We start from the raw sequence: 27569 nt of genomic DNA, 5'->3' as shown, positions 1-27569 counted from the left end.
GCCAATGTTGTTCCTTTATTTATGAAAAGAAATAGAAATAAACCAGGAAATTATAGGCCTGTGAGCCTATAATGGGAGGGAAGTTATTGGGCAAGTTTCTTAGGGATGTGATTAACTTGCATTTGTTGTTGTTTTTCCTATCCGTGCCTTGTCGTGCATCAGGCAGCAACCTTGCTGTTTCTTTAGCGTTTCTCTTTTTTTTAATGCGGTCGCGTTTCTAGCTCAATGCTTAATCCAGCACTAATGGAAAATATGCAACTAGTTGGCCGGATTCAAACTTGGGACCACTCGCATGGAAGTCTGGCGCAGATGCCATGACACCGCCGGCTGGTTACAACTTGCATTTGAAAAAGTATAAACCTTCTAGGGGTAGTCAGCATGGTTTTGTGCTTGGAAGGTGCTGTCTCAATTTTATTTTTTTTTTTAAGGAGGTGATGAAGATGATTAAGTGCAGAGTACTGGATAGTGTATTGATGGATTGCAGTAATATATTCATCAAAGTCCCTGATGACGTATTCCTCAAGGTCCTAATCAGATGATTAAGGCACATGGGAACCCTGGATTCAAAATTGACTTAATCACAGAAAGCAGAGTGTGATGGTGGAAGTGTGTTTCTTCAATGAGTATCTTGATCAGTCAGTCCAGACAGCTTGCTTCCATGCTGAATGACTCTATGATTGAAATGCACTAATGTTACTGTAAATTTTAGTGTTTTAGTGTCCAGTGAGGTAAATAAAATGTTATCTGGTTTAATTGTTCCCATTGAGAATTTAGATTTTAAATTCAAACTACTTACTGAGGCAGAAACTTTTTTTTGCAACAAGCTCTTTGACAAATGCGGATAGTGCTAAGGAAAGTTTGAAACATAGTTTAGTCTTGAATAAAAGAACACACACAAAATGCTGGAGGAACTCAACAGGCCAGGCAGCATCTATGGAAAAGAGTACAGTCGACATTTCGGGCCAAGACCCTCCAGCAGAACATTTAGCCTTGAATGATGGATTTTCTTTTCTGAAGTAATGCTTAATATAATTTCAGGCTGGAGAATCAACATTACACTACTATTAGCCTTCTCTAATAGCATAACTTAATTTGCTTTTAAGCCTTGCAAAAGTAGGGATTCCAGAACTGAGGTTTTTTAAATGCCTATTGGTGTTATCTCCACTGCTGAAATGGACGCGTAAAAATGGTCCCTAACTGCACATTAGCTCCATGCTTTTGTATACTTGGGGCTTGCGAACTTTGCTGCTGCTTGTGTCCCTGGAGGTCCGTCTGCAATTTGACTTTTTTCTTTACCTATGATTGTAGCAATAAGCCAATGAAAATTGGCTGGAAATTCAATGAGTTCTGAATCAGATCTACATCAGAATCTGAGGAAAGGAATCTCAGTGAAGTTTCCATTCAAAACATTGATCTTCGGAGGTTCTGCTGATGTCATCGTTCAGAATTGCAGCTTAAATCAACAGGTCCTCCGGAAAAACGGATATTTTGCCCCATTAATGCATCAAATCTAAGATCTTTTGAACATATCTGAATTGATAAGGGGGGCAAGAATGGGGAGAAAGGATGGAGATAAAAAAAAGCATCACTGCGGAGCCCATGGAAGAGAGAGGTGCAGCGCGTGGCTCTCCTACACGTGCGCGTGGCGGCAAGGCTGACGCTGGGCCTTGTGCAGGAGAAGTGGCAAATATGATGAAGATTCTGGAAGAGATAAGGGAAGTCCAAAAAGATATAAAACAAAAACTCAATGATATAAACTCAGAGCTCGCCAACGTCAATCAGGAAATAGCGATGGCAGAGACTCGAATTGAGAAGGCGGAAGACCGCGTGCAATACATGGAACAGATACTAAGTAAGACGATAAAAATATTAAATCAACAGGAAAGTAAATTGCTTGACCAGGAGGGAAGATCACGACGGAAAAGTATCAGGATTTATAATGTTCCCGAAGAAGCGGAGGGAGTGTCGATGATGGAGTTTGTAGACAAGCTGCTGCGGGAGGCGCTGGAGATTCCCCCGAATATGGGGACGGAAATAGAAAGCGCGCACCGTTCTCTCGCCCAGCGGCCTGCCAGAGACAGACAAGGTAACCCACGATCCATTGTACTTAAATTTCTCCGATTCAAGAGCAAGGCAGAGATTCTACAAAGGGCCTGGGGTAAGAAGAGGGTTTTTTGGAACGGGTAGATAATATACTTTTGATCATGATTACCCCCCCAGCGGTCCTGTAGAAACGGAAGGAGTATTCCGAAGCAAAACGAATATTAAAGGAAGAAAAGATTAAAATTCAAATCCTGTACCCTGCTAAACTGAGGGTATTTTACCAAGAAGGGATATGACTATACCAGACGATGGAAGAGGCGACTGCAGACATGAATAACAGAGGACTTGTCCATTAACGTGGTCAAACCAAGGGAAAGTCTGGGTGAGCAGTTATCCCGATCTGCTTGGGAAATAGTGAGAGAACTGAGAAAGCAGGGGATGGGAACAGGACGAGAGAAGGATATTAGGAAGAGACTGAGTTCTCCGAAGACAACCTTCACCTCCTCCAGAAGAGCCATAAGGTTTGGCTAACTTTAAAAGTGCTGATAAACTAAACGGAAGCAAAAATAGACAGTGGTATACCTATCTGGAGAAATACGTGTTATAATGTGGTTTTTATATTACTCAATTAAAAAAAAATCATTTATTCATTCCTTTTTCCCCACCTAGATGAGAATATATACATGGGAGGAATACACAGGGAAATCATTTCTGTGTAATGGAGATAGTTTTTTTTTACTTACTTTTATAGGTACTGCAATGGGGGCCCTCAACCTACAGGTAGGAGGGGGCTACCCCCTATGGCTAGACTTTTCTTCTAGCCCAACCCAGGGTCATCTAGAGACCCCAGCCTTGGAACCATACCTTCCTTACCTTTCTTTTTATTAGTTACTTTTCTTGGTTCTTAATTGTTCAGGGAGTAGATCGATTAAGTTATATTCTGCAAATTTCAATGATGTACGAACTTAGTAAGACCATATATTTTGGGTATATACCTCAAGAATGGTTGAAAAGAGATAAATATAAATATTTAATGAATGTACTGCTGGTGACTGGTAAAAAGACCCTTACCAGGAAATGGTTATCTCAGGAGAGCCCAACTTGAAGTGTATGGATGGAAATTACAATGGACATTTACAGAATGGTGAAGATAACAACATCTGTTAATCATAAGTTGGAACAATTTTATTCATACTGGAAAAATGGTTTAACTACATAACATCTTATAAGCCTGATTTTATTCTCACAATCAAGGAATATGTTGTTTAAAAAAATCACTCCCTACTCTGTACATAGTTTTCTTCTTTCGATTGTTCTTTCTTTCCTCTTCTTTCTATTAAAGTATACTTCAGATAAATATTATGTGGAGATTTGTGACAAATATGATTATATGATTTTATAAATATAGTATCTGAAATACATCTTATGGAAATGATTGATGAAATTCAATAAAAAATAAATTACAGAAAACAAAACATTGATCTTCCTCTTCAAATAATTATTGAGCCACTGCATGCATTCCACCATTTGTTATTTTAACTGTGAACAATTCAGTTCCAGCCAGTTTAATTTTTGTGATAGAATTTGAAATTCAAGGACCTACATTACCAGGGGAAGAATAGGGCAAATAATTCCAATTAGCATGGCTAGACAGTATGGTAAGGGGAGCTTATGGGAGGAAAATGTTAGCAACATGGGAATTGTTTGCTGGTTTTACTACTGAAATATAGGAAAGATTATTCAGTTTAGGTGTGAAGCTATTATTTGGCATTTGATGATGATAAATGTGAACACAGAGGTGAATTTAAAACTTCAAGTATCAGTTTCATTCTGGGTATTTCTTGTGCATTTAAATTCAATGTTACATGTTTTTGATATATTTGTCATGTAAAATTGGTGAATTTGCTTTGGCATTGCAAGTTGAATTTCTGATTTTAAATCTATTCCTTCAGAAAGAAACCTATTTTGTTTGTTAGTTATTATCTGTTGTTTTAAATTATTAGATTGTAAATATAACTCTAGGACTGATTTGACCTGTGAGCAAAATCTTGCTTGTTACATTATGTTACCCTGTGGAAAGCACAATGTATTTTTCTGGTACCCAGTTGAAAAATTGTGTCATCTGACCTGTCCTTTTAGCATCTTATGTCAATGCCATGGCAGTTATGAGCTTCCTTAGTTTCTCTGCTTGCAGTTTGACCCTGAGGAAACCATTCTTCCTCCTTTTCTTTAAAAATATGAAGTTACTATTTCATTATTAGGTTCAGGCACTGTCTATAAGATTTTTTCTTAATAAAAACTATCATGGTGTGGGTAAATGCTAAAATATTTTATTACTTAACTGTTTTCAACATTAAGCGCATGCAGGTGAACCACTGGAAATTGAAGTTCTTTCTTGTATGCACATATAATAACACATCTTTTCCCTTGAAAGAAAAACAAAGAATATTATGTCCTCATAAGTCTGCGAGGAACAATAATCCTTTTCAACAAAGATATTTATATTCTGTAACCAATCCATTTTCACTCACGAACTTTGAATCAGTCTCTGTGGTGGTTTAATGATCCTTTTTGGTCTGATATGTTTCCACAAGTGTTTTTTTTGCATTTGGTGTGTGAATATTTGTGTCTTTCTGAGAACTCTGATCAACATGTTAATTTATTCCTCATGCTTCTGCCAAGATCCTATCTGTCTGTCTCTGTTCATGTTCTTGCTGTGTGACCGTAATTCGCTCTGTGTGTCCCATAATGGAGCCCTGAACTGCATCCATGTGATCAGTGAGTCTTTGTGCAAGTTCCGACTGGTTCTGTCTCAGTTCATAGGAACTTCTGTCATTTTATCATTGATAGGAACTCCTCGTGTTGGTTTGTGTTGAACTGGTGCTATTGTTCCTGGCCTTGGGGACTGTGTAGTCTCCCCATCTTCTTTATTTTTCCTGTTCAGCTTCAGAGAGGATTGTGGAGATATTTTTGATTTTGTGGAGAGACAGATTTTGAACCACAGCTGCATGATGTGGAAACAAGACTGGTGACTTCATCATGATCACTCTATTTCGCACTGACATCCTGACTGTCATATTGGTGTAGCTGGTACGGATATCTATGGAAAGCGGAATTCTTGTGCTACTCCAGAGAGGCCCTCATGGATGCTGTTATGAGTTTCTCAAGTTACATCAGGTAAGCATCTGAGCCCCTCAAAGACATCTGTGTCCTCTTCCATGCATGTAACACACATCAAAGTTGCTGGTCAACGCAACAGGCCAGGCAGCATCTCTAGGAAGAGGTACAGTCGTCTTGGCCCGAAACATCGACTGTACCCCTTCCTAGAGATGCTGCCTGGCCTGCTGTGTTCACCAGCAACTTTGATGTGTGTTGCTTGAATTTCCAGCATCTGCAGAATTCCTCGTGTTTGCTCTTCCATGCATGTTGGGTGGTCACCTATGGTTTGTGAAACCACTACAAAAACTCCTTTCACCAGGTTGAGCTTTTCACATGCACTCAGACCTAGTATTTGTTGAACTCTCTCTTCTATAACCAGTAGCTGTGCCTTTAGGTGCTGCCCCTTGTGCTTGAAAGTCACTATACAACTTCCTTTACTGGAATGTACCCTCCAGTAGAGCCTGTCACTTTTAACTTCACTGGTATATCTTGTTTTTTTCTTTTTTACTTTGAGAGTCTTAAAATCATCCATGGATAACAGATTTACCTAGGCTCCAGTGTCAAACTTGAATGGAATTACTGTCTCATCCACAGTCACTGGAACAATCCATTTTGTTTTCCCAGCAGAGAATCCACAAAAATTCCTCCATTTCTTCATCAACCATATGCACCTTTCTCTTGGTAGCCCAAGCATCGCAGCACTTTGCAAAATGATTTTTCTTCCCACAATTATTGCAGGACTTTCATAAGCAGGACACATCTTTGGAATGTGACTACCTCCACATTTGCTGCATTTACTGACTGAGCCTTCCTTTTGGCTTTGCTGTTGCTTTGGGAAATGCCTTGTGTGTTACTCCGCTGTTTTGACAACATTCACTGTTGTGTCTGCCCTGTGCAGCTCCTTAGCTTGTACTTGTGTGGTCTCTACTGCCCTACACATATCTACAGCCTTTTCCAGCATCAAATCTTTTTCATGGAACAGGCTTTCTCCAAGTCCATCATCTGAAATTCTGCAAGCTGTTCTGTCTTTAACTAGTGAGTCTTTCAAATATCCAAACTCACAGGACTTACTCAGTGTGTGAAGCTCAGCTAAGCAGTGGTCAAAGCTAGCACCTTGTTTCTGAACATGGAAAAAACTCCTCAAGTTTGGTCATCAGAGTGTCCAATGTAAAACCTGTCTCATCAATTTGAAAGCTATCATAGACGTCTAAAGCATCTTCTTCAAATATGTGCAGGAAAACACACGCTTTTAATTTTTCATCATCCCCTCTTGCTCCACTAACCGCTAAATATATATTGAATTGCTGTTAGAAGTATTTCCAATTATTTATTAGATTGCTGAAAAACTGCATAGGTTCGGGGGTACTTAGCTTATCCATGGCAGAAACTCTCAGCCTGTCACCTGAATTTCTTGGTGAATCCAGTGAACTTCTGGAACAGTCACTTCTCTTTGTCACTAGTGTTTCTCTCAGTCATACATGGTATTCATTTACTCTGTGTTTAGACTTCACGCTGACTTCTGACACCATGTTATGTTAGTTTTTAATAAAGACAAATTTGGTGTGGGTAAATGCTAAAACATTTCATCACTCAACTGTGTTCAACACTGACCAGCTCACCATTGTAGCTTCTGGTTCTGGATTGTCCACTGGGAGCTAAAGTTCTTTATTATACACACTCATAATAACATTCCATCTATAGAAAGAATTAATATTTCAGGTCAAAGGCTCTCTTCAGAATTGTTCTGTCATTACAAAGCCTTCAGTATTCATATAGGTAAGATGGACTCTGCCATTGTGAGGTTGGAAATGTGCTCAGACCTCACCATTTTTATTTCCTTTTTGTTTTGGGTCATTGATGTTGATTGAATATGAATCATTAGCCAGTCAGATTTGATCAGTAACAGAATTTGTGTGGAGTTTAATAGAGATAATAAATATGGGATTTCAGAATGGCATTGATACCCTGTCATAAACTTGAGCAATGTACATATGATATTAGGATAAGTAGAAGCAATAGCACTTAATGCCTATCAAGGAAGAAGAAGCTGTAGAAACTCAGTGGGTCAGGGCGGGTAATGGACAGTCAACATTTTGGGTTTGCAACTTTAAGTTCCTGTGTGTTACTATTTCTGAGGACCTGTCCTGGGCCCAGCACATAAGCGCAATTGTGAAGAATGTATGGCAGTGCCTCTATTTCCTTAGGAGTCTGTGAAGATTCAGCATGACATATAAAACTTTGACAAACTTCTATAGATGTGCAGTAGAGAGTGTATTGACTGGCTGCATCATGGTCTGGTATGGAAACAGCAATGCCTTTGAATAGAGAGTCCTACAAAACGTAGTGAATTAGCCCCAGTACATCACGGATAAAGCCCTCTCAACCATTGAACACATCTACATGAAACGCTCATAGCAATGCATCATCCTTCATCAGAAATCCCCACCGCCCAGATCATGCTAACTTCTCGCTGCTGCCATCCGATAGAAAGTACAAGAGCCTCGGGACTCACACCACCATGTTCAGGAACAGTTGCTACCCCTAAACTACTAGGCTCTTGAACAAAAGGGGATAACCACACTGACTTGCCCCTACAACCGATGATCTCACTTTAAGGACTCTATCTGTTTATTTCATGTTCTTGTTGTTTTTTGCTATTTAGTTATATTTGCATTTGCACAATTTGTTGTCTTCTGTACTCAGGTTAATCTTTCATTGATCCTGTTACAGTTACTATTCTATAGATTTGCTGAGTATGCCCACAAGAAAAGGGTGGTACTGTATATGGTGACATGCACGTACTTTGATCATGAAATTTACTTTGAACTTCGAACATTTTCCTCTACAGATGTTGCCTGTCCCATTGAGTTCAATCAGCTTCTTGTTTGTTGCTCTCGACTCCAGCATCTGTAGTGTCTCGTGTCACCATATTACCTATCAAGTTGGACTAGGGGAAGATGGGAAGCAGTGTTCTCAGACAAAGAGCTAAGACCATAGTTTATTGTTTATTTAAGTACTTGGAATATGCATATTAGAAGAAAACATTTTAAATTGGCCCACTGTTGGTTTAGGGAACAATGTGACAATACTTAAGGAAATACAAATTGGTTACCTCAATGGTGTGAAAATAACAAATTTATTTCATTAGAGATAAAATATGGGATGCTGCATTTTTACAGGAATTATATGGAAAATTGAATTCTAGATGCGTTCAGAGGAGCAAGGAAGATTGTTAGAGATTTTTACCAAATCATTAACAGAAACAAAGCAAATTATCAAAGCCATAAAAATTGGTGATGCCATCATTTCTAGAGGAGTAGCATAAAAATTGCAACTGTCAGGAAAAATGGTTTGAAACTTCATTCTGAAGGGAAGAGAAAACTGATGAGTGGCCTGGCATCTGAACAATTTTGAAACTATTTGAAAAGGTAAATATGTGCAAATGTTTTCCCGCTGCTGACTTCTGAAAGTACTTTGAAAGTGAGTTTAGCAGTTCAATTGACTTGTTTTATGTCTGTTGCTCCTTACGTGAGAGGCCTGAGTTACAAAGTAATATCTAGGTTGCTTTTCTGTGGTTTCTTTGTTTGTGGTTTGAAGGCAGAGATTTCTCTTGATGAAAATCAGATATTTATGTTGGATGAAGTGATAATCTAAGCCAGTACTCCAAGTGTGATAGATTGAGTGTCTAGTTGGATGGTCTGTCGAGACTCAAGCTATGACAAAGACATTAGATTTTTGCATGCCAGATCTAGAAGTTAGTCTTCTCTTAAAAGTGTCTAAATAATTATTTTCCTTATGTTCAAAATTTATCCATCTCGTTTCTTTCAATAATTCAGTAGCAGCTTTCCTCTTTCATTTCAAACATCGCAATTCCTTTAAAAGTTAACTTAATAGTGATTAGTAAGATGGAAGAAGAAATGGAGGTGAATGATGAAAGGCCAGAGTGCATCTCTGCAAGCTTGTGGATTTACTATTAAAGTTTGCAGAGACTGGACAATTCACAAACACCCCAGACCTTACTGTCTCAATGTTCAAAGTATATTTATTATCAAAGTACATATATGTCACCATATACAACCAGGAGAATCTTTTTCTTGTGGGCATTCACAGTTAGTACAAAGAAACACAATAGAATTCAATGAAAGACCACACAGAACAAGATGGACAAACAGCCCATGTGCAAAAGACAACAAATTGTGCAAATACAAAAAGGACAAAATAGTAAATAAATTACCAATAAATATCGAGAACATGAGATGAAGAATCCTTGAAAGTGAGTCCATAGGTTGGGGGAATAGTTCAGTGTTGGCATGAGTGAGGTTGAGTGAAGTTATCACCTCTGGTTCAAGAGCCTGATGGATGAGATGTAATAACTGTTCCTGAGCTTGGTGGTATGAGTCCTGAGGCACCTGTACCATGTTCCTGATAGCAACAGTGAAAAGAGAGATGGTGGGGAGTCCCTGATGATGGATGCTTGATGATGGTTCCTTGTAGATGTGCTCATTGGTAGGAGGGCTTTACCTATGATGTATCCACTACTTTTTGTGAGCTTTTCTGTTCAAGGGCATTGGTTGTTTCCATACCAGGCCATGATGCAACCAGTCAATATACTCTCCACCACATACAGTGGCATGCAAGAGTTTGGGCACCCCTGGTCAAAATTTCTGTTACTGTGAATAGTTAAGTGAGTAGAAGATGAACTGATCTCCAATAGTCATAAAGTTAAAGATGAAACATTCTTTTCAACATTTTAAGCAAGGTTAGTGTATTATTTTTGTCTTGTACAATTTTAGAGTGGAAAAAAGGAAAGGAGCACCATGCAAAAGTTTGGGCAGCCCAAGAAATTTGAGCTCTTAGATAACTTTTACCAAAGTCTCAGACCTTAATTAGCTTGTTAGGGCTATGGCTTGTTCACAATCATCATTAGGAAAGGCCTGGTGATGCAAATTTCAAAGCTTTATAAATGTCTCGACTCCTCAAACCTTGTCCCAACAATCAGCAGCCAAGGGCTCCTCTAAGCAGCTCCCTGGCACTCTGAAAATTAAAATAAATGATGCCCAAAAAGCAGGAGAGGGCTATAAGAAGATAGCAAAGCGTTTTCAGGTAGCCATTTCCGCAGTTTGTAATGTAATTAAGAAATGGCAGTTAGCAGGAACGGTGGAGGTCACGTTGAGGTCTGGAAGACCAAGAAAACTTTCTCAGGGGGCGTCACGTGATGATGTGGGATTGAGACGTGTAAATCCAGCTCTCCTGTAAAAAATCAGCAAAGTACCGGTTAAACAAAACAAAGTTAATAAATACTTTCCGAAAACTATTTATAAACTTTGCAAGACTACTTTACGATATGCCTCATAAACCGCAACAGAAGAAGTCTGTTGTTGCGAAGCCGCTGCGAGATGGGAAGAAAAAAGGGCCTACTGCAACGATGGAGCCTCGGACTCAGGTTGGATCTCCTTCGGAGGAGATGCATTCTATCTCCGGCGTAGAACAGGGAGCAATGGCGGCGGTAGCGGTCTCTTGGAAGAAGATGCCGGAAATGCGCATGCGCAAAGAAGAGCGCATGCGCAAATCGATACAACTCAAACTACAAGAACCGACGGCCACTGCAACTGAAAGTGACTCAAGAGTCAGAATTGGATTCCGCAGAGAACACAGATGAAGAGGAGGAGGAAGAACTGGAAGAGATTGGAAGTAAAGGAGATGATGGAGACATAAAAGAGGCTTTATTGCAACTAGTGGCTGAACTAAGAAAAGTAAGAGCAGAGCTTAGAGATATGAAGGTGTGCTATAATAAAGCTATGAAAAGACAGGATAAAATGGATAAGAAGCTTCAGAAGATGGAAAGAGCAATGGGGCATATGAATGATAGAGTGGAAAAAACAGAAAATGATCTGCTTGTCTGGAACTCGGAAAGAAATCAACTCTTGGAGAAAGTGGACATGCTGGAAAATTTCAGTAGACGTAATAATATCAAAATTGTGGGTCTTAAAGAAGGTATGGAGGGAGAAAATCCAATAGAATTTTTTCAAAGATGGATCCTGGAAGTTTTGCAAATGAAAGAGGAGGTTCGATCAATTGAAATTGAGCGGGCACATAGAGCTCTTAAGACCAAAGCCACAAGATGACCAATATCCACGATTGATCTTAATAAAATTCTTAAGATTTCAAGACAAGGAAGGGATTCTACAGGCAACTGCCCAAGCTGCCAAGAATAGAAAAGGGCCATTGATGATTCGAGGGAACAAAATTTTTTTTCTACCCTGTTATAAGTTATGAACTTTTGAAGAGAAGGAAGAAATTTAATCCAGTGAAAAAAATCCTATGGGATCACGGTTATCAATTTATATTGCGTTATCTTGCAACCTTGAAGATTTTTTTGCCTGGTGGAGAAAAAAGATTTTTTTGATGACTACCAGAAAGCGGAGCAGTTTGTGCGAGATTCTTTGAATATTCACCAGATACAAGAACAAATCCAGGGGAGCGAGATAGATTGAAGATGAAGACTGGGTCAAGAATGGACTTCTTGGATTTTTGGACGGATGAATATATAAATATATTATTAATTATACGAGGGGGGAAGAAAGATTAAAATTTGAAGAATACTAATTGGGAATAGTAACATTAATTTTGTTTATATATATATAAAATTTTTTTTGTTGTGGGGGAGCTGGAAGAAGCACTGACCAATTGCTACGCTAATCATGTGTGCAAGCGTGGCTTTAGCCACGACCCGCAAAATGGAGGGGGGTAGTGTTGTGTATCTTTTCATTCACAACATTAGTGGGGGGGGGTATTTTGTTTTTTCTTTTTCTGTATCTTTTCTATCTTTTTCTTTCTTTTTGCCTGGAGGGTTGGGAGGGGAACACATAGCAACATGGTGAAGTTCAAAGAGATTCCCCAAGGAACTATGAGAGTTGAGAAGATAAGTAATGTTTTAGTTTTGAGTAACTTTGTTAAGAATAATGACTAATTTATTGAATTTTTTGAGTTTTAATGTTAATGGGCTTAATAGACCAGTGAAAAGAAAAAGAATCTTAACACATATTAAGAAAATGAAGATAGATTTAGCCTTTTTACAGGAAACGCATTTAACAGAAACAGAACATCAGAAACTAAAGAGAGATTGGGTGGGTAGTGTTGTTGCGGCTTCATTTAATTCAAAAGTGAGGGGAGTAGCAATTTTGATCAATAAAATGTTACCAATTAAAATACAAAATGTAATAACCGATTCTGCGGGGAGATACGTGATTATACATTGTCAACTTTTCTCTGAATTATGGACATTTGTGAATATTTATGCACCAAATGAAAACGATGCAAAATTCATACAAGAAGCTTTTTTGAATTTGGCGGATGCACATGAAAAAATATTAATTGGAGGAGACTTTAATTTTTGCTTAGACCCAATCTTAGATAGATCAACTAAGGCTGTTATAAAATCGGAGGTAGTAAATCTAACTTTATCATTGATGAAAGATTTAAATTTGATTGATATATGGAGAAGAATCAATCCTAAAGAAAGAGGCTATTCGTTCTATTCTCATAGACATAAAACTTATTCAAGGATAGATTTTTTCCTGTTATCAATGCATATTCAACACAGAGTGAAAAATATGGAATATAAAGCAAGAATATTGTCAGATCATTCTCCTTTATTAATGACAATAATAATGACTGATAAGGAAGAAGTGGCTTATAGATGGAGATTTAATTCAACATTATTAAAACGTCAAGATTTTTGTGATTTTATGAAAAAGCAGATCCAATTTTTTTTGGATACAAATTTTCATTCAGTGGATGATAAATTTATATTATGGGATGCGATGAAAGCATATCTGAGGGGCCAGATAATAAGTTATACGTCTAAAATTAAGAAAGAATATATGGTAGACTAGATCAATTGGAAAAAGAGATTACAAAATTAGAAAAAGAATCTCAAAGATATATGTCGGAAGAAAAACGAAGGCAACTTGTCAATAAGAAGTTACAATATAATACGCTTCAGACATATAGAATGGAAAAAGCAATTATAAGAACTAAACAAAGGTATTATGAGTTAGGTGAGAGAGCACATAAAATTCTTGCCTGGCAGTTGAAAACAGAACAAGCTTCCAAAACAATAAATGCAATTAGAACAAGTGCAAATAAAATATCTTATAAACCTCTTGAAATAAATGAAACCTTTAAAAGTTTCTGTTCTGAATTATATCAATCAGAATCACAAAATGATGTTAATGAGATAGAAAGGTTTTTATCACAAGTGACTCTTCCAAAATTGAACTCGGCAGAAGGGATTAGATGTGCCTTTTACACTAAAAGAAGTTGAAGAAGCTTTAGGATCACTTCAAAGTAATAAATCTCCAGGAGAAGATGGTTTTCCACCTGAATTTTATAAAAAGTTTAAAGATTTATTATTTCCTCTCTTTATGGAGTTAATACGTCAAGCAGAAAAAACACATAAACTCCCAGAATCTTTTTCAACAGCGATTGTAATAGTATTGCCAAAAAAAGACAGAGACCCTATGAAACCAACATCATACAGGCCTATTTCTTTATTGAATACTGATTATAAAATAATAGCAAAAACTTTATCGAATAGATTATCTAAATACTTACCAAAATTAATACATATGGATCAAACAGGATTTATTAAAAATAGACAATTGGCAGATAATGTATCTCGGCTACTCAGTATAATTCATTTGGCACAAAAAAGGGACGAGAAGAGTATAGTAGTAGCCTTGGATGCAGAAAAAGCATTTGATAGATTAGAATGGGATTTTTTATTTAAAGTATTAGAAAAATATGGGTTAGGAACATCTTTTATAAATTGGATTAAAATTTTAAATTCTAACCCTAAGGCTAAAGTAGTGACAAACTCTCAAATTTCAACACCATTCCAGTTAAAAAGGTCAACTAGACAAGGTTGTCCATTATCACCTGCTTTATTTGTACTGGCAATAGAGCCATTAGCAGAACTAATCAGAATTGATCCAGATATTATGGGTTTTAGAGTTAATCAGGAGGAATATAAAATTAATCTTTTTGCCGATGATGTTTTGATTTACTTAACAAACCCACAACATTCGTTACATAAATTATCTTCTAGATTGGATGAATATCGGAAGGTATCAGGTTACAAAATAAATTGGGATAAAAGTGAAATTTTACCTCTTACTAAAGGAGACTATAGTCAATGTCGGTTAGCAACCCAATTTAGATGGCCGGTAAATGGTATAAAGTATTTAGGTATAAGACTTGATAATGATGTAAAGAATTTATATAAATTTAATTATTCATCACTATTGAAAAAAATTCAAGAAGATCTTGACAAATGGATGATACTACCAATAACATTAGTAGGTAGAGTCAATGTTGTAAAAATGAACATATTTCCTAGATTACAGTATTTGTTTCAAACATTACCAATACAATTGCCACAGAAATTTTTTCAAGAGTTAAATAAATGTGTGAGAAAATTTCTTTGGAAAGGTAAAATGTCAAGAATATCATTGGAAAAATTGACATGTAAATTTGAATTAGGAGGGTTACAACTTCCAAACTTTAAGAATTATTATAAAGCAAATCAACTTAGATTTATTGCATCCTTCTTCGATGATCGAAAACCAGCATGGATTAAAATAGAATTAGTCAAGATAGGAGAAAATAGACCTGAAGATTTTATATATAAATGGGAATCTAAATGGATACGGGAAAAGAAAGAATCTCCTATATTAATACATTTGATTGATCTATGGAATAAGATAAATGTTGATAATGAAATACAGAAATCTTTATTAGCAAGGAGACCTTTGTTCCAAAACAGACTTATTCCTTTTACAATGGACAATCAACTTTTATATAATTAGTACCAAAAAGAGATTAAATTTATAGGAGATTGTTATGAACGAGGTATATTGATGTCATTTGAACAACTAAAGGATAAATATAAAATATCAAATAACACTTTCTTTTGTTACCTTCAATTAAGGGCTTACTTAAAAGGTAAGCTGGGTCAAACAATGTTTTTGCCAAAACCTAATGAAATTGAAACTTTAATTCAAAAGGGAAAAGTAAAAAATTTATTTCTTGTATGTATAATTTGATTCAAAAACAGACGATTAAACAAGGAATCCATAAGTCAAAACAAAAATGGGAAACAGATCTGAATATTAATATTGATGAAACAAATTGGTCAAGACTCTGTCTTGACAGTATGACAAATACAATAAATGTTCGACTTAGATTAGTACAATATAATTTTTTACACCAATTATATATATAAAAAATAAATAGATTAAATTCAAATCTATCCGATAAATGCTTTCGGTGTAATCAAGAAATTGGTACTTTCTTACATTCTACTTGGTCTTGTTTTAAAATTCAACCCTTTTGGATAAATTTAAGAGTCTTATTGGAACAAATTACTGGAATTCAACTTCCACATAACCCTGTATTATTTCTATTAGGTGATATTGAAGGGATAAAACCGAAACTTAAATTGAATAAATATCAGAAAGAATTTATAAAAATTGCATTGGCAGTAGCTAAGAAGACTATAGCAGTTACTTGGAAATCTGATTCGTATTTAAGTATGAATCGTTGGAATAATGAAATGGCTAGTTCTATTCCACTCGAAAAAATTACTTATAATTTAAGAGATAAATATGTAACATTTTTGAATATTTGGTGCCCTTATTTACAAAAGATAGGATGGCATATTTAAGTGCTCCGATAAAGATCTTGGTCCCTTGGGGAAAGTAACGAATAAGTATACCAAATTTATTTTGAATTCCATGGAGCATGTGGAAACCTTCTAATACCCAGGCGGCTCTTCTTTTTTTTTCTTCTTTTCTTTTTTAGGTAGGACTTTATATGGGGCGGGGGGAGGATTAAGGGGAGGGGGGAGGGTAGATATTATCTTTTCATGTATTCTTTTTGAAAACTCAATAAAAATTATATTTTAAAAAAAGAAAACTTTCTCAGAGAACTGCTCATAGGATTGCTAGAAAGGCAAATCAAAACCCCAGCTTGACTGCAAAAGGCCTTCAGGAAGATTTAGCAGACTCTGGAGTGGTGGTGCTCTGTTCTACTGTGCGGTGACACCTGCACAAATATAACCTTTGTGGAAGAGTCATCAGAAGAAAACCTTTCCTGAGTCCTCACCACAAAATTCAGCATCAGAAGTTTGCAAAGGAACATCGAAACAAGCCTGATGCATTTTGGAAACAAGTCCTGTGGACTGATGAAGTTAAAATAGAACTTTTTGGCTGCAATGAGCAAAGGTATGTTTGGAGAAAAAAGGGTGCAGAATTTCATGAAAAGAACACCTCTCCAACTGTTAAGCACGGAGGTGGGTCGATCATGCTTTGGGCTTGTGTTGCAGCCAGTGGCACGGGGAACATTTCACTGGTAGAGGGAAGAATGAATTCAATTAAATATCAGCAAATTCTGGAAGCAAACACCACACTGCCTGTAAAAAAAGCTGAAGATGAAAAGAGGATGGCTTCTACATCAGGATAATGATCCTAAACACACCTCAAAATCCACAATGGATTACCTCAAGAGGCACAAGTTGAAGGTTTTGCCATGGCCCTCACAGTCCCCTGACCTAAACATCATCGAAAATCTGTGGATAGACCTCAAAAGAACAGTACATGCAAGACGGTCCAAGAATCTCACAGAAATAGAAGCCTTTTGCAAGGAAGAATGGGTGAAAATCCCCCAAACAAGAATTGAAAGACTCTTCGCTGGCTAAAGAAAGCGTTTACAAGCTGTGATACTTGCCAAAGGGAGTGTTACTAAGTACTGACCATGCAGGGTGCCCAAACTTTTGTTTCGGGCGGTTTTCCTTTTTTGTTATTTTGAAACTCTAAAAGATGGAAATGAAGTTTTCTTGCTTAAAATATTAAAGAAATGTGTCATCTTTAACTTTATGCCTTTTGGAAATCAGGTTATCTTTTACTCACTTAGCTATTCACAGTAACAGAAATTTTGACTGGGGTGCTCAAAATTTTGCATGCCACTGTATCTATGTAAGTTTATCAAAGTTTTAGGTGACATGCCGAATCTATGCAAATGTCTAAGGAAGTAGAGATGTTGCCGTGCTTTCTTTGTAATGGCACTCTTGTGCTGGACACAGGACTGATCCTCTGACATCACAATACTGATGAATTTAAAGTTGCTGACCCTCTCTACCCCTGATCCCCTGGTGAGGACTGGCTCATGGACCTTCAGTTTCCTTCTCCTGTAGTCAAAATCAGCTCCTTGGTCTTGCTGATATTGAGTTGCTGTTGTGGCACCGCGCAGATCTTCAGTCTCCCTCCTATATGCTGATACATCATCACCTTTAATTCGGTCAAAGACTGCAGTGTCGTCAGCAAGCTTAGACATGGTATTGGAGCTGTACTTAGTCTCACAGTCACAAGCATAAAGCGAGTAGAGTAAATGGTTAAGTACAGAGCCTTCTGGTGCATTTGTGCTGATTGTGATTATTGAGGAGATGTTGTTGCCAATCATAAGACCATAAAACCATAAGATACAGGAGCAGAATTAGGCCATACAGCCCATTGAGTCTGCTCCACCATTCAATCATGGACTGATCCACTTCATCCAGTCATCTTCACTCCCCTGCTTTCACCCCATACCCTTTGATGCCCTGGCTAAATAAGAACCTATCTATCTCTGCCTTAAATACACCCAATGACTTGGTTTCCACAGCCGCTCGTGGCAACACATTCCACAGATTTACCACCCTCTGACTAAAGTAATTTCTCCGCATCTCAGTTCTAACAGGACGTCCTTCAATCCTGAAGTCGTGCCCTCTTGTCCTAGAATTCCCTACAATGGGAGATAACTTTGCCTTATCTAATTTGTTCAGGCCTTTTAACATTTGGAATGTTTCTATGAGATCCCCCCTCATTCTCCTGAACTCCAGGGAATACAGCCCAGGAGCTGCCAGATTTTCCTCATACGGTAATCCTGTCATTCCTGGAATCATTCTCATGAATCTTCTGCAATGTCAGTATATCCTTTCTAAAATAAGGAGCCCAAAACTGCACACAATACTTCAAGCTTGGTCTCATGAGTGCCTTATAGAACTGACTGGGGTCTGCAAGTGAGGAAGTAGAGGATCCAGCTGCAAAGGAGGTATTGAGTTTGAGGACTTGGAGCTTAAGGATTAGTTTGGAGGGGTGAAGAGCTGAGGTCAATGAAGATCATCCTGATGCATGCACCTTCACTGTCCAGATATCCTAGGGTTGAGTACTGAGCCAATGAAATATCATCTGCTGTTGACCTGTTGTGACGGTAGGCAAATTGGAGTGGATCCTTGTCACTTCTTAGGTGTGAGTCGATGTGCTTCATCGCCAGCCTCTCAAAACACTTCACCACAGTGGATGTAAGTGCTACTGGGCGATAGTCATTGAGGCAGGCTACCATGTTCTTCTTCGGCACCGGTATAACTGAAACCTGCTTGAAGCAGGTGGCTTTCTCAGACTGCCAGAGTGAGAGGTTAAGTAAACACCCTGGCCCGTTGAACAGCACAGGTCTTTAGGACTCGGCCAGGTACCCTGGCTGGGCCATATGTTTTCTGTGGGTTCACCCTTCTGAAGGATGCTCTCATGTTGGGCTCTGAGACTGAGATCACAGGGTCATCAGGACCTGTGGGAGTTTGTGAAGGTGCCTCGATGTTTTGACAGTCAAAGCGAGCATAAAAAGAACTGAGCTCACCTGGGTGTGAAACCTTGTTGACACCTCTGTCGCTTGGTTTCACTTTATAGGAGGTGATAGTATTCAAGCCCTGCCACCGCTGTCGAGCATCCTTCAGTGATTCAAGTTTGGTCCCAAATTGCCACTTGGCATACGAGGGGTGATTGATAAGTTCATGGCCTAAGGTAGAAGGAGTGAACTTTAGAAAACCTGGCACATTTATTTTTCCTACATTTACACACTTAGTCCAGTGGTCGTGGAGGATACGGATCCTTTCTTTGTAGAAGTCGGTGTCTTGGACCTCCAGAAAGTGGTTCACAGCAGGGGTGATTGATAGGTTCGTGGCTTAAGGTAGAAGGAGCTGAATTATTAACTTCAAACTTTCTTCATTTTCACAGAGTTGAACTGCATGTGCATGTAATGAGAGCGGTATAACTCATCTCCTTCCACCTTAGGCCCTGAACTTACCAATCACCCCTGCTATGGACCACCTGGAGGTCCAAGACGCTCTCGTTACATGCACATGCATTTCAATTCTTTGATGATGCAGAAAGTTTGAAGTTAATAACTCATCGCCTACTACCTTAGGCCACAAACTTATCAATCACTCCAGCTATGGACCACTTCTACAAAGAAGGGATCCGTATGCTCCACGACCACTGGACTAAGTGTGTAGACGTATGAGGGGACTATGTTGAAAAATACATGTGTTAGGTTTTCTAAAATTGACTCCTTCTACCTTAGGCCACAAACCTATCAAATCACCCCTCGTAGTTACTGATTTACATTCACTGATACTCTACATTTATTGGAGGTACATCAGCTTCATTATTGTAGCAGCCTATCCTGATTCAAATTTTAACTCCTTTGTGTACGTATATTTACAATTCAATATTGTATCCCGGTTGTGCATAAATATGGCATTTTTTTGGTTGGAGGATGGGGAAACGAGGCAGCACGTTAAAGTCTGACAATGGAGAAACATTCTGTAAGTGATCCATAGGCTTGCTTTAATAACTGTCCTAGTTTATTTCCTTTCTAGTGAAGAAAATCCATATTGGTACTATTTCAGTACATTTCCACATAATATTCTGCTCTGGTCCTCTGGAATTATGCTGGAATGGACACTTCTCCCTCTTGGCTCACAACTTCATCCTAAAGATCTTAACAGGAGCATTTTGAAATAAAATCTAATGTTCTATATCAGGAGACATTAGAGTAGATAACTGTGAGCTGTGTCTGACAAACAGGCTTTTGTGGAGCATCTTGAAAAGAAAAGGGATCTTGAGTGTAAGTCCATAACTCCCTGAAAGTGGCTGCACAAGTTCATAGTGTTGTAAAGAAAACAGATGGTATGTTTGCTTTTGGTTGAGACACAGTTCAAAAATTAGGAAATTATGTTGCACCTTTATAAAACTTTGGCCGCATCAGGAGAATTGCATTCATTTCTAGTTGCCCCATTACAGGAAGGACGTGAAACAAACTAGAGGGTGCAGAAGAGGTTTACCAGTTCTGGATAATAGGGTATGTGCTATACAGAGAGGTTGGGCAAACTAGGGTTGTTTTCTTTGGCAGGAGACTTGATAAACATTTGTAAAATTGTGGGGGCACAGATATAGGCAGCTGGTATCCTTATCCCAGTGTCAAAATATCTAATACTAGAGGGCATGCATTCAAGGTGAAGGGGGGGGGGGTGCGGGGTGGAGTTCAAAAGATAGGTGCAGGGCAAACTTTTTTCTACACAGAGCATGGGGGGGGTGGAGTTCAAAAGATAGGTGCAGGGCAAACCTTTTTCTACACAGAACATGGAGGTGCTTGGAATGTACTGCCAGAAGTGTTGATGGAAATGGGTATAAAAGAGGAGTTTAAGAAGCAGTTAGACACACGAGTATGCAGAGACTGTGGGCTATGTGGAGGCAGAAAGAATAGAGGTAATTAGGCATCATTCGCTTAATTTGGTCTGCACTTCATCGTGGCTGAAGGGCCTGTCCTATACGGTAGCGTTCTATGAAAATAGAGAAGCAGTAAGATTTGGGGATAACGTGCTGGAGCTTTGGGCCTTGGCAGCAGATGTCACAGTTGCCAACGGGGCAACATTGTAATGAGAGGAAATGTGAAATTGGAAGTTGGAGCCTGTATTTGAGAGAGGATGAATTGCTGTTTTGGATGCTAAACCATTAGAGAAGAGAGAAGAACCAAGTTTTTTAAAAAAATACACAAGTAAACTAACTACTGCTTTTTTTGTCAAATTGAGTATTTTTCTGTGAAATTCATGAGTGTAATTTTGTTTAATTATACATGATTGGTCATTTTACTCACCTTGTGTAGAAAGTAATTGAAATATGTAAAATGCACGTTACATAGAAAAGTGATTTAATATTCAAAATAATACACCACTCTTTAGGATGTTTTATGTTGTACACTACCGTTCAATGCTATACAAAAATCACCATCCTTGTACATTTTAGATTTGTAAAAGTATCAAGCCAGAAGTTGCTCATCTGTTTTTATCTTTTGTATTTTAAGGGAAACGTTTACTCTGCATTATGTATTTTAATCATAAACACATTTGTCAAAAATGTGTTCATGATTTTGCTCCACATAGTTCTTATTTACTCCCTGCCCCTCCCAGCCATTGCTGATAATGTGGAACTGAAAGATTTCCAACCTAAGTATTTGGGTTATCCAAAACTCTTTTCGCACATACAAAGAATTTTTTGAAAGGTTAGTATTGAAATGTTTTTCCCAGTTATGCCACATTATTTAATACCATTATATTTTAAGTGCCAGTATAGAAACTGTATATAACAATTTTGAATGAATAATTGGCTAAAGTGGGAAGAGATACTTTAAGGTCAAATTAATATCAAATTAATCTGTTGATAATTTTGCTAATGCCACATATACCTTTCTATATGTTTGAATTGAATCATACAAAAAACTTAAAAAATTGAAGTAGGTGCAAGCCATCTGGTCTGTCGAGTCTGCTCAGCCATTCAATAACATCTTGACTCAGTTCCGCCAACCTGCCTTTCTCCCATAACTCTTATTTCTTTTGCTATTCTAATTGGGTCTTAAATATATTCAATGAGATAGCCTCTATTGCTTCCCTGGACAGAGAATTCCACAGCTTCACTGCCATCTGGGAAAAGCAGTTTCTCTTCATCTTTATCCTGATTCTATTCCTCTGAATCTACAAACTATGGCCCCTAGTTCTATGCTCCCTTACCAGTGGAAACAACTTTCCTACCTCTATCTTATCTATCCCCCTCACAGTTTTAATTGTTTGTATAAGATCCCCTCTCATTCATCTGACTTCCAATGAGTATAGTCTTAGACGATTGATCTCTCCTCATAGGTTAACCTCCTCATCTCTGGAGCCTCTTCTGCACCACCTCCAAAGCCAATATGTCTTTGCTCAAGTAAGGAGACCAGAACTGCATGCTCTATATTCCAGATACGGCCTCATCAGTACCTTGTGCAGTTCCAGCTTAACCTCCCTGCTCTTAAATTTCATCCCTCAAGTAATGAATTCTTTGAAGGCACAGATTTGGTTATTAAATTAGTGCAATCTCCTGTCATTCAGGTTATAGTTGAGTGTAAGTGTTTTATTTATTCACAGATATTGCAGCCAGGGCTTTTGTTAATGCCCATTGCAACCATCCTTGCAGTGAGCAGTGGTTTTGGAGTCATTGAGATGAATGTACTTATACAATGCTGGAAGGCAACTCCAGGATTCTCATTCAGTGATGATACAAGCTTGATGTATTTCCGAACCAAAATGAGCCATGACTTGGCCCAGCAGAAATGTGATAACAGCAGTGTAGTGTCACAGATTTGTGAGGTGCTTTGAGAAAAGCCTTGGTTTGTTGCTACATTGCTTTTTCCAGGTAGTTGGGATCCAGCCACAGTGAATCGGTAATGGATAGGCCAATTCATTGATATGCATGAGGCACCATGGCTAAGTGAATGCTGAGCTTTGAACATCCCATGCTATTTCTCACCATGGCATAATTCCTCTCAATTCCCCTCAACAATTTGTTTTCCATTCATTCCCCAGAATCCTCAGAGTTTTGAGCAAAAATCTATCTTTTAAATTTTTTACCATTTGTGTTTTCTTTACCTCCATATCAATTTTCACTTATCACCAGCCTCTGCTTCCCCACCTGATTCCATTTTCCCTTCATCTTCCACCTCACCTGGTTTCACTTCTCATCTAGCAGCCCATCTCATTGCTTCCCCTCACCTCTTTATGATGGCTCGTGGCTGTCCACAGTCTCTGTCCTGACGCAAGATCTCAGCCTGAATCGTCGACCAACCCTTTGCCTTCACAGATGGTATCTTGTCTGCAGAGTGCCTCCTGAAGTTTGTGTTTTGTTCCAGATTCCACCACCTGCAGTTTTTGTGTCTCCTTCCTTAGTTTTGACTCTGACCAATGCTTTTTTTTGATAGATAAGGACATTCAGAAAATTGTGGTTATTTGGTGGGAAAATGCATCAAAAATTCATTGAGTTATTTTACCATATCAAAGAAAAACACTAATTCTCACCATATGCTTAGTGGAACATAAAGAGTGTTGTCATTGTAATTGAGGAAATGCTTTTATCTCTTGAATGCATCTGCCCACTGCCAGCAATTTATATAGAGACTGATGCAAATATGTTTGACTTTGTACCCTCTCTCTCTCATACACATTGTTTATGCATACACACATAGCTACATTGAAAGATGTACTTCAGCTTTGTCTCCGATAACTGATTACCACCAATTGCAGAAGCTGAAGTTAATATGCTTGGGGGATGTTCTGTAGGATGTCCATTTGCAAAAAAAACCTCTGTTAAATGCGATCTCCAGTCTGTCAGCTTTGTAATTTGCCTATGTGATATAGCTAAGGACATAGAGGCAGAAGCAGGAATAAAACAGTCAGACCCTTGAGCCTGCTCTGCCATTTTGTCTGATCACTCCAGGCCTCAGTTATCACCCTCCCCAAACCTGCTTACTCTTCTGCAGTTTATGGAATATATCTGCCTTGGATATATCCAGTGATTTCTTGATGAAGGGAATCCTGAAAGTTTATGGCCCTTGGAGAAGAAATTCTTTCACGTGTCCATCTTAAATAGACAACCCTTAATCTGAAGCAAAACGCTCAGATACCCCCACAAGGGCAAATAGCCTCTCGGCAACTGTACCTGTTGTTAGCTCTGCCAGTCCCTCTCAGCGGTCTCTCCATCAGTCCCTCACAGAATCATCAATATTTTAATAAGATCATCTCAGATTCTTCTTAACTCCCATGAGTTTTGCCTCAACTTGTTCAATCTTTCTTCATACATCTGCCCCTTCATTCCAGAAAGCAAGTAAGTGAACCTCTCTGCACTGTTTCCACTGCGAGCACAACTGTTGTTAAATGTGGAGATCAAACCTGCATGTTGTACTCCAAGTCTTGTCCTTGAAACTCACCTACTTTTATACCCAAGACACCTGCAACATTAGTCAACATTGCTTCACCTTCCAAATTGTTTTCTACACCTGAAAGCTAGCTTAGTTTGATATATTCAGACTCACAAATGCTTTGTACCACTAAATCCTATGCGTTTTCTATAGATTTTATTTGTCTTAATTTCATGGATTAGTCTACCATCTAAACTAAAGGTACCATGTACATTTATTTCATCATCTTAGTTATCTCCACAAAATACTCAATCAAGTTTGTGAGAGTATAGGAGTTGGGATGTAAAGTTAAAATTGTACAAGGCATTGGTAAGGCCAAATTTGGAGTATTGTGTACAGTTCTGGTCACCGAATTATAGGAAAGATGTCAACAAAATAGAGAAAGTACAGAGAAGATTTACTATAATCTTACCTGGGTTTCAGCACCTAAGTTACAGAGAAAGGTTGAACAAGTTGGGTCTTTATTCTTTGGAGCATAGGAGGTTGGGGGGGGGGACTTGATAGAGGTATTTAAAATTATGAGGGGGATAGATAGAGTTGACATGGATGGGCTTTTTCCATTGAGAGTAGGGGAGATTCAAACAAGAGGACAAGAGATGAGAGTTAGGGGGCAAAAGTTTAGGGGTAACATGAGGGGGAACTTCTTTACTCAGAGAGTGGTAGCTGTGTGGAACAAGCTTCCAGCAGAAGTGATAGAGGCAGGTTCGATATTGTCATTTAAAGTAAAATTGGATAGCTATATGGACAGGAAAGGAATGGAGGCTTGTGGGCTGAGTGCAGGTCAGTGGGACTAGGTGAGAGTAAGCAGTCAGCACGGACTAGAAGGGCCGAGATGGCCTGTTTCCGTGCTGTAATTGTTATATGGTTATATGTGAACTCCCCCCATCCCCAACAAAGCTATGACTGTCCCTAATAATCTTATACTTTTCCAGATGTGGATAGGTCCTATCCCTCAGAATCTTATCTAATATTGTCCCTACCACTGTTGTAAGACTCATGATTTATAATTTCCTGTTTTGTCACGCTTGCCCTTCTCTTGTCTTCTGGGCCTTTTACTTGATTAGGACGTCTCTTGTCATGGCCTGGCAATCTACAGTCTCAATTCTCTCAATAGCCTTGGACTTATCCACCTTAATTTGCTTGGAGAAGCCCAACACCTACTTGATGTCAGTGCACCCTAAAATACCAGCATTCTCTTTTCCCGATCTTGCTATCCTCACTGTCTTTTTCATTGGTGAGTACCAATGTGAAGTATTCATTTTGTATGTGGCCCATTTCGTATGACTCTAGGCATAAATTTTCTCTTTTGTCTTTAAGTGGTCCTATTCTCTCCTTAATTACCCTCTTATTTTTAATATATACATAAAACACCTTGGGATTCTTTTTAATCCTATTTGCTGAAGACATTTCATGGCCTTCTTGCTTTCCTGTTTAAGTTCTTGCTTGCTTCCTGAAAGACTTGTCTGATTTCAGCTTGTTTAACCTTACAGAATGCAATTAATACTGACGATTATAATTTAACTCAAAACTAACAGATTTCATCAAGAAGTAATTCATCTGAACAATGTCAAACATCTCTTTTTGAAGGGAGGAGATTACCAGTAAGACCAAAGAATCCGCTCATGGGAACTTCTGATGATAAGTTTTCACGTCAGTTGAGATCACCCCGTAACCCTCAAGTAAGAAGCTATTTGCCTGGTTATAGGAGCAGTGGCAGGAGAATGAAATATGCACCATATCCACAAGAACAAAGACGACATGCAATTCAGAGATTTGGTAGGTCTTTGTTGTATTATTTTCATAATGTGGCTCGTGATGATTCAACATGATACCTTGGGCATTGTAATTTTGCATTTTGGAGTAGAAATTCAGCTTTGATGCTGCAAAAGCTGCTGAAGTATGTACTTGTAACAATGAGCTTCAGTTTTGAAAGTTGCTTCTCAGTTGTATATATGAAACCATTGTACTTCAAAAAAAAAATCAAATGAAGTTTCTTCTTTCCCATGGAGTTTATTTTATGTACTTCTGTGCCTGTATTTCAACAGTTCCTGATCCAGAGTCTAGAATACCTTCACGTGCAAGGGGTGCCCTGGGACAGCGGGAAACTATTTACAGAGCAGCCCCAGCAAAACGCAAAGTGCCAGGTAGGTTTGGTTATTCATTGTAAGTGGAAAGTTAAGTAACATTGATACTAAAAACTGCAATGACAGAGTGATTTGTGAAAATGAATAGATATATTGGTTTTGTTGGGAAGAGAGCTGGAAGAAAGACTGATCTAATTTAAATGTTAGTATGTTGCTCTAAAATTATAGTCTTGCAAAACTGATTATATATTGCCAAAACAGAAAGTAGTATTGCCTATTCTGACATTTTTTGAGGCTTCCACATGGAAACAGATTACAAAATGTGTTTCTTTCTTTCAAGCATTTCTTCACGCAGTGAAGTTAGCCTGGTATTTTTCTATTCATATATTGTTCTCACTTGAATTTGTGGCATACTGCCGAGGCTGGTTACTTACTTTGTGAGCAACATTTATTAGCTGGCAACTTTGAGAAACTTTCAATGAGAACTTGAATTATCATTTCTTATCACTGATCTGTAATCAGAGTTGGGAAGTTAGCAGTTTTAACAGTTTTATACAGGGAAGACCCTGGGCAAACTGGACTGTATTTGATATGTGGTGATGTCAATAAGGAAGGGAAGGGCAGGAGTGATTACAAATGGATGTAATTGTGGTTTAAAATTGTTTCCTCTACGTAAGTGTAAGAAGTACAAAATAATTGTTACTCTGGATTCAATACAACACAAAAACACAGAAGATAATGAACACAACAATAATAATAAAAAACACAGATTGATTGTATGTCCATAAAGTGATGCTGAGCGACTGACGGGAAATAAAAAATAGTGATGGAGTTTGTGGGTGGAGGTGTTGGTTAGTCTTAGTGCTTGGGGAAAGTAATTGTTTTGGGGTCTGGTGGTCCTGGTGTGGATGCTATGTAACCTCCTCCCTGATGGAATTGGAACAAACAGTCTATGAGCAGGAAGAGTGGAATCCTTCATGATGTTATTCCTGTGATGGTCCCCTTGACTGGTTTCTCGATTTTCAGCAGCAGTCCATGTGCTGGGATTAACATTAAAGAGATGTGGTCAGAAAGGCCAAGATGAGGTGAAGATAAAGAAATAAAGATGAATTATAAGTGGCAACA

The 27569-nt window shown here is 38.2% G+C and overlaps 1 protein-coding gene across 2 annotated transcripts in view; it reads left to right on the top strand.

Annotated features, from left to right (window-relative positions):
• fndc1 (fibronectin type III domain containing 1) overlaps window positions 1–27569 on the top strand; it is a 197833-nt gene that overhangs the window by 77208 nt on the left and 93056 nt on the right. For both annotated transcript variants that reach the window (XM_063056028.1, XM_063056027.1), the window contains 2 exons: window positions 25948–26136; window positions 26406–26504. In XM_063056028.1, the coding sequence (XP_062912098.1) occupies window positions 25948–26136; window positions 26406–26504 (288 nt within the window). The remainder of the gene's footprint in view (window positions 1–25947; window positions 26137–26405; window positions 26505–27569) is intronic.

Source organism: Mobula hypostoma, chromosome 8, assembly GCF_963921235.1.
Source record: "Mobula hypostoma chromosome 8, sMobHyp1.1, whole genome shotgun sequence".
Classification (NCBI taxonomy): domain Eukaryota; kingdom Metazoa; phylum Chordata; class Chondrichthyes; order Myliobatiformes; family Myliobatidae; genus Mobula; species Mobula hypostoma.
This window is presented reverse-complemented; position numbering and strand designations above follow the sequence as displayed.